At 42.3% G+C, this 13,053-nt stretch overlaps 1 protein-coding gene across 1 annotated transcript; it reads right to left on the reverse strand.

Moving 5' to 3' along the window:
• Positions 1–10,830: 10,830 nt before the first annotated feature.
• Positions 10,831–11,778, reverse strand: LOC130369413 (olfactory receptor 13G1-like). Its single transcript, XM_056574712.1, has one exon. It carries the CDS (start codon positions 11,776–11,778, stop codon positions 10,831–10,833), a length of 948 nt encoding a protein of 315 aa, XP_056430687.1.
• Between the last annotated feature and the right edge of the window lie 1,275 nt (positions 11,779–13,053).

Raw genomic sequence — 13,053 nt, forward strand, 5'->3', positions numbered from 1 at the left:
TTCGCAGTACCCAAGAGGGTTTCACAACCCCTTACATGTTATGTCAAGGTATGCCACCACCTGCTGGTTCAGGTCCTGCTCCATGTCTACCTCCTGCTGATGAGTTGCTTCACTAAGCGGGTGAAGAAAGCTACTCATCAGCGACTGTAGACTCAGGCTGCTGCTGATTGAGCTGGTACTGCTCCTGCCACCCCTCCCCTCCCCAGCAGCCATGGCAGTGGAAGGTGAGCGCAGAGGGCCCCCTGAGTCAGACCTGCGAGTGGATGGACCATGTGGCCGATAGGCATCGGCCAACTGACTAGGTAGGATCTCTCTGTAATAGTTCAGTTTGTCCTCCCTCTCAGTAGGTGTAAAAAAGGCCCCCATTCAGAGACGGTAGCGAGGGTCCAATAAGGTGGAGATCCAGAAGTCATCCCGCTGATGAATTTTGACAATTCGGGGGTCACTACGCAAGCAACTGAGCATGCATTGTGCCATTTGCGCCAGTGACTCGGAGGGACTACCTGCCACGGTGTGTCTGGGTCCTCTGTCTCGCCTTCATCATAACTCTCCAGCTCCTCTGGCTGCTCCTGCTCCTCCTCTCCTGTCCGATGACTAGAAACACCAGCCATCTCATGCAACCTAAACTGTGCTCCGCTCTGCCCCTCATCCTCCTCCTCCCGTTCAGCCCCCACAGGGCTCATGTAGCCTTGAGATGTAGACGCAACCTCTCCATTGCCGTGACCAGCCATCATTTCAATCATTTGTTGTAGGAAATGTAGGAGTGGAATTACGTTGTTCATGGCGTAATCCAGGCAACTTACAAATAATGTGGCTTCCTCAAAGGGCCTCAGCAAATGGCAGGTGTCACGTATGAGCTGCCACTGGTTCACATTGAAGTTACACAGGGGAGTAGTCCTATTTGCTTGGATCATCAAGAAATCGGTGATGGCTTTTCTTTGTTCGTATAGTCTGTCCAACATATGGAGGGTGGAATTCCAACGTGTGGCAAAGTCACAAATAAGACTATGTTGTGGGATAACGTTCTGACGCTGCAGCTCAAAGAAGGTGTGCTTGGCGGTGTACAAGTGGCTGAAGTGCATGCACAGTTTCCTTGCCATTGTCAGGATGTTTTGCAAATGGGGTGAAGACTTGAGGAAGTGTTTGACAACCAGATTCAACACGTGTGCCATGCACGGCGCATGTTTCACACTTCCTTGTCGCGGCGCGGACATGATGTTCTTCCCGTTGTTGGTCACCATGGTTACCATTTCCATATTTTGTGGAGTAAGCCATACTCGGATTTCTTTACCAATCAACTTTAGCAGTTACTCCCCTGTGTGACTCCGTTCGCCAAGGCAAACCATGTGAAGAACAGCTTGACACCGCCGTGCCCTACACACATGGTACGATGAAGGGCCACCGAGATTTGGACGTGCAGTGGAGGCCGAGGACACGGTGGAGGATGAGGAGGTGGCGTCACACACTGTAACCGGACCAACTGCCTGAGAGCGAGAGCGTGGAGGAGGAAGCTGTGTGACCAGTCCAAGTTGCTGTTGTGGCTGTGCAGGAACCATATTTACCCAGTGGGCCGTAAAAGACAAGTATTGTCCCTGCCCGTAGTTACAGCTCCACACGTCGGCGCTGCCGTGAACACACCAACAGGCTCAAGGACTGGCCCACCTTCTCTTGTACAAACTTATGCAGGGCTGGTACTGCCTTCTTCGCAAAGAAATGACGACTTGGGACTCTCCACCTCTGCTCGGCACAAGCCATCAATTCTCTGAAAGGTGCAGAGTCCACCACTTGAAAAGGGAGGGACTGCAGCTGGGCAACTTGCACAAGAGCACATTCAACTTCTGCGCCGTTGGATGAGTGGGCCCATACTGTTGTCTCTTGGACATGGCTTCGCCGATGGATTGTTGGTGGAATGGCTGACTAAAAGTGGGAGAAGCAGGAGCGACAGAAGGAGGGTTTGACACACATCTCCCTTCGGCTGAGGGGGTGGAGCCTTGGCTGAATTAAGGAGGGAGCGGATGGCCACTGGGTGATGCAGCAGGCTGGACCACTACATCTGAGCCTTGGTTCTCCCAGGCCGCTTTATGGTGGCGAAGCATGTGTTGACGCAGAGCCATGGTGCCGACATTGGGACCCTGGCCACACTTCAACTTCTGCCGACATATCTTGCATTTGGCTACGTGAACCTCCTCCGGATGCCTGATGAAAAACTGCCACACCTCCGAGGAGCTGATTTTCCCACCCACAGTCTGCACTAATTGACTGCTACTGGTGCCATCTCCAGGAATCCCTGTTCCACTACCTCCCGGAAAGGTAGGCTGCCGCGAAGCAGGTGGTCTCCCCCGGGCACGTTTGGCTCCAAAATTTCCACTCCTGCCACCACGCTGACTGCCAACCGTGCTACCGCCATGCTGCCTCAAGGGCAACCTGCAACTCTCTTCTCCTGATGATGATGAAGCCCCTTCTGCACCCGGCTCCCAATTGCGATCGGCTTCATCATCATCAACAGGTGTATGCACGTCACTGATGTCCTCCTCAGGTTCCCCAACAGTGTCTGCTTCAGGACCCTGAACCCTTACAACACCGCCTCCCACATCACTCTCCGCATCACTACTTGGCCGCCTAGCGGAGCAAGCGGAGCATGTCTCCTCCCCTTCTTGGCTGGGCAGTAGCTGCTGACTGCCCTCTATTAGATCTTCCTCATTGAATAGTGGAGCTGAACCCACAGCATAAGATATTTCTCTAGGAGAGGGATCAGCATAGGACAAAGGCAATGGGAGGACAGGGACTGCTCCCGGGCCATGCCAACTGAGGGTTGTGTCTGAGGAACCCACCGACTGTTGACTGGGGGTGTCAGATGTCACTTGTTACGATGTGGATGAGCGTGTTAACCAATCGACAACGGCAGATGGGTTGCTGGTCGAGATACGACCGCTGGCTGATAACAGGAGCTCAGGCCTCTCGCTGCGACTCCTGCTGCCACTCGCCCCTAGTCTGCTGCCAACTCTGCCTGAAGTATTTAGGCCTCTGCCACTCCTCTGTGCACATCCTGGCCCTTCTCTGCCTGACATACTTAGTGCGTATATGAGGGTATTACAATAAGCTACACCAATCTTTAAACAGTTTTTGTCTAGAACAGCAGCAGGTGATTACTTATGGCTGTCCTTTCACAGTATGTAGCCCCTTGACAGATTGACAGGTACAAAATGGTACAATACTTGGATGTACGTATTTGGTATGCACTGATGAGGGCAATAATATGCGCAACAATATGCAGAAAAAAATCTGTATTTTTGTAAAACACCAGCCGGTGAATACTATTGTTTGGACTTTCACAGTATGCAGCCCCTTGACAGATTAACAGGTATAAAATTGTACAATACTTGGATGTACCTATGCGGTATGCACTGATGAGGGTAATAATATGCGCAACAATACGCAGAAAAAATAAGTATTTTTTAAAAACACCAGCAGGTGATTGCTTTTGCCAGGAGTCAGGACTTTCCCTGTATCTAGACTTGTTACAGATACAGAATAGTAGACTGCTTTGATGTAGGCATGTGTTATGCACGTATGAGGGCAGACAAATGCACTACAGTCCACTGAAAAATAACGTATTTGTGAACAGCAGCAGGACCCAATAGTGCAGCACCCTAAATTGCACTCTGTCACACAATTCTGAGCAGCAGATGATTTGTGGAGCAAAAAAAACACTAAATTGTGCTGAAAAATGAGGAGATAAGATGGTTGATAAAGTTCAGGCAGCTTGGAGATCTGTATGAGGCAGCTGACAGCTATCTGCCCCTCTCTGCTGCAATGCTCAATAACATGAATAGGAGGTTTAGATATCAATGATCCTTCTCAGTGTGAACAGCACAGCACTCTACACTCCTGTCTTTCCCCAATGCTGATGTGACTAGCAGTTGTAGTGGTACACTGTGGTATAAGCTAGTCACACACACGCAGTCCCGTTCTCTCTATCTCTGAGTGCATAGATGAAATGAAGTGAGGCAAGATGGCCGCCGATTATATAGGGCTGTGACATCACAGGGGTCAATGAATACTGATATGCTGCATCTCGCATGTGATTCAGGGTCATCCCGCCTACTTTCATTCCTGCCACTGTTTCCCGCCCTCCCATAATTCCCTCTCCCATGTACTCACATGTGGATCCGCCATTTTTGGTCTCCAATAGCCTGGAAAGCTGTAAAATGAAGTTTAATGAAGTGATTCGCGTGATAGATTCGTTGCGAATCGAATTTTTCATGAAATTCGAATTCGGGTTCGTCAGCTTCGCTCATCTCTAACTGTGTCTGTCAGTCACTGACTGCTGGGGGCCTGCCACTGTACACTGCTTGCTGACTGATTGACTGACTACATACAGTCAGTCAATCAGTCAGAATCCTTTGAAAAGGCGGCGGGCCCCCTCAAACACTGGGCTGGCCTCCTGGGGGACATATGATGGGGCAATTAGACTTGCCCTGTCACTAAACTGGTACTTACATCTGCCTGGGGAACTTGCTGGCGGAGGTGCACGCAGTGAGTGACTTCATCGCTAGCGCCGCGCCGAGATGCGGACGTCCTGCGCGGTGCGTGCGATGACGTCATTTGTAGCGCCCACCTCTGCCAGGAAGTCCTCGCAAAAAGATGTAAGTAGAGCAGGCCATGTGAGTGAGTGAGTGAGAGTGTGTGTGTGTGTTGGGGTTGGGTTCAGATTTGGGGTTGGGGGGATGCTTCCTAATGTGGGGATTTATGTTACCCTACCTTATGTGGGGATTTATGCTACACTATTTAATGTGGGAATTTATGCTACACTACCTAATGTGGGGAATCTATGCTACACTACCTAATGTGGGGAATTTATGCTACACTACCTAATGTGGGATGTATGCTACGCTACCTTATGTGGGGAATTTATGTTACACTACCTATTGTGGGGAATTTATGCTACACTACCTAATGTGGGAAATTTATGCTACACTACCTAATGTGGGGAATTTATGCTACACTACCTAATGTGGGGAATTTATGCTACACTACCTAATGTGGGGAATTTATGCTACACTACCTAATGTGGGGAATTTATGCTACACTACCTAATGTGGGGAATTTATGCTACACTACCTATTGTGGGGAATTAATGCTACACTACCTAATGTGGGGAATTCATGCTATGCTGCCTAATGTGGGGAATTTATGTTATGCTACCTAATGTGGGGAATTTATGCTACGATGCCTAATGTGGGGAATTTATGTTACGTTACCTAATGTGGGGAATTTATGTTACGCTACCTAATGTGGGGAATTTATGCTACACTACCTAATGTGGGGAATTTATGTTACGCTACCTAATGTGTGGAAACTGTGCTACCTAATGTGGGTAATTTATGCCACTTTACATCTAATGTGGGGAATTTATGCTACGCTACCTAATGTGGGGAAACAATGCTACCTGATGTGGGGGAACTGCTGCCTACCTATGCAGATTAATGTGAGTTGCAGTGCAATTTTATGGCATAGTACTTTTTTTTTTTGGGGGGGGGGGGGGGAGGGGGAGTCGGTGCCCAGGCAAATTCTTTGCACAGGGGACCTCTGCTGTCTGTGTCCGTCCGCTGAAAGAAATCTCTCTCCGTGTCAGGCTGGTCCATCATTGGTCTTTTGTATAGTGGTTTTTATTCAATAACAATATAACAGTGTTAGTCAGTGGTAATGATAGTGGTCATGGTGTGGCAGAATTATATGTCGCTTGTATTGTGGTGTTATTAGTGATACTGGTCTGTGTATAGTGGCTTTTATTTCCTTACAGTATGGTGGTATTATTTAGTCACTCTAGAACTAATATGGAGTGGCGATATTATTTTATGTTTCTAAGCCTGATACTAAAATAAAATTCAGTGTGTGCCACAGTGAGGGGAGGGGTGGCCAGGGGAGGGGTGACGAGGGGGGTCCCAGACTACAATCTGTGTAAGGGGCCCCAAAATTTCTGATGTCAGCCCTGCAAGCACGGATGTTTCCTAAGCATGTCCATTACTGTTTGGAAGGTACGTCCTAAAATCACCTTATGGTGGATAACCCCTGAAAAGTATCCTCAAGACAACCTCTGTTCATACACCTTAATAGGTTGCAGGAAAGGAAGATCATGGCCTTCTTGGGTATTTGCCTCTATTGTAACTTCCATGTCCCAAAAGACTTAGGAATTATTAGCAGTGACATTTACCACTTGCCAGTTTTACCCAGTATCTTCCTTAGAAGCTAGCCTCCTTGTGATTATTTGGTAATTTCTTGATGCTCTTTTAATGCAACATTCTGCAACTAGTTTTTTGGATTTGTTAATAAAAGATTTCACTATGGTTTGTTTGAGTCAAATAGTCCTAGAAATAGTTTTGTTAGAGACACACATAGTAGTGTAATAGACCTAGTTTGGTCTTCCGAATTTCTGCAAGATATCATCTTGCGGTTGCCACACATTAAATTAAGTTACTGACAGAGGAACATGCCCTAAAAAGCACATTTTACCTTGTCCCAGAAATGCATCATAGGATTAAGATCTGAAACAGTCAGGGAAGCAATGTAAACTCTCTGTGAATATTCAGGCCCTACTCTGGCATCCATGGGTGGAATTTTCTTTTTCCCCGCAATATTCAACTGTCCACCTTCCATCCGCTTCAAGCTGAACAACGATATTGACTTCTATCACCTCTGGATTACTGGACTCGATATAGTCTTTAAACCACCAAACACTTACTTTTATTTCCCTGAACCCCATTTGAGTCTCTCTAAGATCTCTTTTTCTTACCTGTTTCACCTCTAATTTGCACACCTTTCTGGTATCTTTCCGGTCCTCTGCCCCTGATGGGAGTACTCGCTTTCATGCTTAGTTCAATGTCTATTAGATTAATAGGTTTTTCCCCTTTTTTTTTTCTTTTTCCCTCTCATATACCATTATACATTTTACTATTTAAAATTTGTCATGTCCCGCATATACAGTTTTTATTATATCTGGTGCTTTTCTTTTTATCATATAGCTGACGCAATAGTATATTTCATGATTTACTTCTTTTCTATTGTTAATGTTTGATGTATACAAACTAAGTACCTACGACTGTAAGGCTATTTCATTTTTTGTGTGTGTGTGTATGCGATTGTATGCTGAACCTGATTTTATGCCGAGATGATGATGTTTAATAATCTGTTTCCCTTTATTTTTATTTTCCTGTACCCCCATGTTTTAATTTTTTTAAGTAAAAAATTTAAATGAGAAAACTCTATGTGAAACCCAGTTTATGACTATAAAATCATCATTAGACCTCCATTATCCTATTGAAAGGGCCCTTCCACTGTATGGTAAACAGCAGACTTAAGGTTGGTTGCCCACAATATTAAGAGAAGCCTTACGCTCCAAACATACTGTATATCCATAGGCATCAAGGGTGTGCCAATAAAACATTCACCACATCATTATGTCACTTCACCCAGCCTGAACTGTTGACACATGATGACAGGCAGTATACATCAGTCCATACTTCTTCCAATTCTATCACTCCCATTTATAATGGTGTAACACAAATCTGGATTCAGTTGACTAGGCAAGGGTTTTCCCTTTGTGTCTCTTAGTACAGGGCACTCAAACTGGTCATCTGCTGTTATAGCCTATTCATGCAAAGTTGTGCATTTGAATATGTTATGGTGAACCCGAGCATTGTATTTGGCTGCAACCTTGCCTTACTATGCTTTGCTTGTTCATGATAATGATTCTTGACATCCTTTTCTGAGCCCTTGTAATGAACGATTGTTTATGTGCACAGGATCCCCAAATGTTTTACCTTGATCGAACAATTTTAAGTATACTCAGTCAACACACAAGTATTTGGAATGCTGACCCTGGTTAGTCTAGTGCCATTGACCATGCTTCTAGAGATGAGTGAATTGAATTGGACGAAGTCGAATTCATTCCGAATTTCATGAAAAACTAGATTCGGACAGAATCCGGACTTAGGCTTGATTTGAAATGACGAATTTCTTCATTAGCGACACCCCTGAAATTGTCCTGTATAATATATAGATGCGAGAGGCTTTGTCCTGCACTCGGATCTCAGCAATAGATAGGACGATTGCAGCGGGTGTCAGGAGTGACACCTGCTATGATCTGTCCTTAACTGCAGGTACTACTGATCCCAAGATAGACAGATCGCAGCGAGTGTCACTTCTGACACCAGATGTGACCGTCCTGTATAATGTATAGATGCGGGCGGCCGGCAGTTCTTCTCTGGTCCCACTGTAATATGAGTATATGTATATATATATATATATATATATATATATATATATATATATATGTATATATATATATATATATACCTATTATTCATACTTCCCGCAGAGAGCTGTGAGTGGCTGGAACCATCTGGTCATTCATATCACTGGCTTGCCGGAGTATAGTTCAGAGATGCGAGTGCAAGAGAAAGGCGCTCCATCTCTGCAATAGATAGGATGATTGCATCAGGTGTCAGGAGTGATACCTGCGGTGATCTGTCCTTAACTGCAGATACTATTGCTCCCAACATGGAGCACACTCTGCTCCATGCTGGGAGCTGTAGTACCTGCATTAATAGACAGATCACAGCGAGTGTCCCTTCTGACACACAATGCAATCGTCCATTATTATGAATAGACGCGGGCAGCTGGCAGCTCTTCTCTGGTCCCACTGTAGTATAAGCCGTATATATACCTATTATTCATATTTCCCACAGAGAGCTGTGAGTGGCTGGAACCATCTGGCCAATCACAGCTCTCTGTGGGAAATATGAATAACTGATGTGAATTCTATTCACCTCACTAGCCAGAGGAGTATAGTGCAGAGATGCGAGCACATGAGAAAGCCGCTCCATCTCTGCAATAGAAAGGACAATCGCATCTGGTGTCAGGAGTGACACCTGCTGTGATCTGTCTATTAGTACAGGTACTACAGCTTCCATCATGGAACAGTCTGTTCCATACTAGGAGTAGTAGTACTACGTAAAAAAAATTTAAAATAGAGAAAAAAGTGAAACACACACTTTATTAAACATAATATTAAAATGCATTACTAATTAAAAAAAATGAATTATAAAAATATAATATTTTTAAATTTAAATGGCCCCTTTCTACATTTTTATTATTGACGGCTACACTTATAGGTCCCTGCCGCCCACATAAATTGATCCCTGTTTAAAAATGAACATTAACATTTTTTTTTTTTTTTTGTCTTTCAATTTTCGGGAGCGGGCAGGGACCAGAAAACTCAGTGCTCAATATTAAAAATGAATGAGGAGTGCATTTCATATTTTTTTTCTAGTTTTTGTTCTAAATCATAATTTTTTTATTTTCACTTTACTTTTTTAGCTCCATTTTTAATTTTGAGCGCTGAAATTTCTGGCCCCTGCCCGCTCCTGAAAATTGAAAGGCAAAAAAAAAATGTTAATGTTCATTTTTAAACATAGATCAATTTATGTGGGCAGACAGGAACCTAAAAATGTAGCCAACAATAATAAAAATGTAGAAAGGGGCCATTTAAATGTAAAAATAATATATTTTTATAATTAATGTTTAAATTTTTTTTATTAGTAATGTATTTTAATATTGTGTTTAATAGTGTGTGTGTGTTTCACTAGTGTTTTCTCTATTGTTTTAATTATTTAGATAGTACTACTTCTCCCAGCATGGAACTGCCTGTTTCATGATGGGAGCTGTAGTACCTGTACTAATAGGCAGATCACAGCAGGTGTCACTGTTGACAACCTTTCTATTGCAGAGATGGAGTGGCTTTCTCCTGCGCTTGGATCTCTGCACTATACTCCGATCAGCCAGTAATGTGAATAGAATTCACATCACTTATTCATATTTCCAGCAGAGAGCTGTGATTGGCCAGATGGTTCGAGCCACTCATATATACTCATACTACAGTGGGAGAGAAGAGCGGCTGGCTGCCCGCATCTATACATTATACAGGACGATCAAATCGGGTGTCAGAAGTGACACTCGCTGCGATCTGTCTATTAATACAGGTACTACAGCTCCCAGCATGGAGCAGAGTGTGCTCCATGTTGGGAGCAGTAGTACCTTCAATTGAGGACAGATCACAGCAGGTTTCACTCCTTACTCCTTATGCAATTGCCCTATCTAGATGCGAGAAAGCCGCCCACATCTATACATTATACAGGACAATCGCAGCAGTGTTACGAGTGACACAAGGGGTGATCTGTCTATTAAACCCAGGTACTACTACTCCCATCATGGAAGAGTCTGTTCCATCCTGGGAGTAGTAGTACTACCTAAAAAAAAAAAATTTAAATAGAGGAAAAAAAGTGAAACACACACACACACTTTATTAAACATATTATTAAAATAAATTACTAATAAAAATTTGCAGAGAATTTATTTGGATTGAATCGATTTTTATTTTTTTAATTCGGCAAATTGGCTGAATCAAATTTTTCTAAAATTCTCTCATCTCTACATGCTTCATTCGAAGTTGCTTAGATCACATAATTTTCTCATTCTTATGTGAAAATGTGCTCAACTCCTCTATTCCATATAGAGAAGCTCCAATCGTACTGAGATGGGGGTTTCTATTAATTTGCCTATTTACTGTATCCTTCAAATGTCACCACCAAATAACGTAACAATGGTTCAACAAGTGGAGCTACAGCATTAAAAATACTGTTTCTTTAAAAAAAATGTATTAGAAGAATATACAAAAGTATTAAAAAATATGGTGTTGTGCTCATCATGAATGAAAAAAAGAACCTACACATTTCACGCTTTTGATTGGCCTATACTAATCACACTTATTTTCTATGTATTATCATGATCCTTATACTTCCCCAGTCTTTTAATAGTCCTCTTAAATGCCTCTTTCACCTCTTTATTTCTTAGACTATATATTATAGGGTTTAGAGTTGGTGTTATTACAGCATACAAAGCAGAGACTATTTTATCTTTCTCTAAAGAAAGACTAGACCGGGGGCGGATATAGGTAAAAATAACAGCCCCATAATAAATGGATACAATTGTTATGTGTGAGGCACAAGTAGAGAAAGCTTTTCGCTTTCCTTCAGCAGAACGTATCTTTAGAATTGTGTTTATAATAAAGACATAAGAAATACAGGTTAGACAAAAACAGCAAATCCCAAGGATAAAATCAGCAGTAAATACCACAATCTCATTTATGTAGGTGTCTCCACAGGCAAGTTTCAGTAAAGGCATTATCTCACAGAAAAAGTGATTAATCTTATTATCATCACAGTATGGGAGACGAAATGTGCAATATGTGTGTGTCATTGAATTCAGAGAACCAACAATTGTAATAGTGATTGCTATATGAATGCAGACTTTACGATTCATGATAGTCACATAACGCAATGGACTGCCAATAGCAATATATCGATCATAAGCCATAACTGTGAGTAGCAAAAGTTCAATTCCCATTGGCCAAGTGAAGAAGAATAATTGGGCGACACACCCATAATATGAAATCACCTTAGATTTTGTCACATAGCCTGTTAGCATCTTAGGAACTGTAGCTGATGTACAACAAATGTCAAGAAATGACAAAAATCCTAAGAAGAAATACATAGGTGTGTTTAGACCAGGGTCAATAATGGAGAGCAAAAAGATGATCAAATTACCAGTCAGAGCAACCATATAAATAATGAGGAAAACAATGAAAAGTAGTGTTTCCAATTCTGGATGAATGGACAAGCCTAAAATAATAAACTCAGAAACTAGAGTATTGTTTGCCATTACCTTGCATTGCCCTTAACTCTGTTATAAAATACAATATCACAGATATTTACTTGATTAATGTTATACAAAATAGATATGTGTGATTAATGAACACTTACATACACAGAAAGTACTTACCAAGAAATAAATATATTAATCAAAATATTGGTATTTAAGAAGACTCAAAATTATGAAATATAACGCAAAAAATGTAGACACCACTATGATGTATAGATCTATTTTTCCTGGAAGGTTTTTTCATCAAATAAAGAATTCACAAGATTTTTATATATATATAAACTTTCCCAAGTGGTGTACATTTTGAATTAGCCTTCTTGGTAAAATTGGCAGCTGTGTTTACACAGTATGTGGTAAGATATAGAAAAAATATTTTTTTTGTTTTTGCTTTTTTGTACCTTGCATTAATTACGTTTAAAATAAGTAACATGATTGTCTCTGTGTTAGATCTTTAACTATAGTATGTTCACATGTGCGTATTTTCTGCAACAGATCTGATGCAGATTTGTTGTAGCAGATTGTGCTACCCATTAAAGTCAATGGGCAGCAAAAACTGTAGCAGCAAATGAGCAGCAGATCTGAAGCAAAAATATGCATGTGTAAACTTACACTAAGGGTAGGGTCACGTGCAGTATTTTGCTGCATGTTTGCTGCTGCGTATTTTCCTACCCATTGAAGTCAATGGGTGGCAAAATATGCAGCTGATTTTGCTACCCTTTGACTTCAATGGGCAGAAAAATATGCATTAGCAAATACACAGCAATATACGGCACATGTGACCCAATACTTAGGTTGCAAAATAGAAACATAGAATGTGTCGGCAGATAAGAAACATTTGGCCCATCTAGTCTGCCCAATAATCTGAATACTATGAATAGTCCCTGGCCCTATCTTATATGAAGGATAGCCTTATGCTTATCCCATGCAGGTTTAAACTCCTTCACTGTATTTGCAGCGACCACTTTTGCAGGAAGGCTATTCCATGCATCCACTACTCTCTCAGTAAAGTAATACTTCCTGATATTACTGCAGAAACCTTTGCCCCTCTAATTTAAATGTCTTATGTCTTAATGTTTTAATGTCTTAATGTCTTAATGTTTTAATGTCTAAAACTGTAAGCAAGGATGCAATCCAGTTTATAGGTCATATGCTCTATCTGTCCCTCTAGCTGTGCCCTAGATTAGACAAAATAAATATTGATGTGTAAAATTGTTTCTGTCAGTGCTAGATTCACAGCAACATTGCTAATTACTGCTGCATAAATCTTCCATGCTG

This window comes from Hyla sarda, chromosome 1 (assembly GCF_029499605.1).
Source record: "Hyla sarda isolate aHylSar1 chromosome 1, aHylSar1.hap1, whole genome shotgun sequence".
NCBI classification, from domain to species: domain Eukaryota; kingdom Metazoa; phylum Chordata; class Amphibia; order Anura; family Hylidae; genus Hyla; species Hyla sarda.

Coding starts and splice junctions, on each gene's coding strand:
- LOC130369413 (XM_056574712.1), bottom strand. CDS start 11,778: ATGGCAAACAATACTCTAGTTTCTGAGTTTATTATTTTAGGCTTGTCC.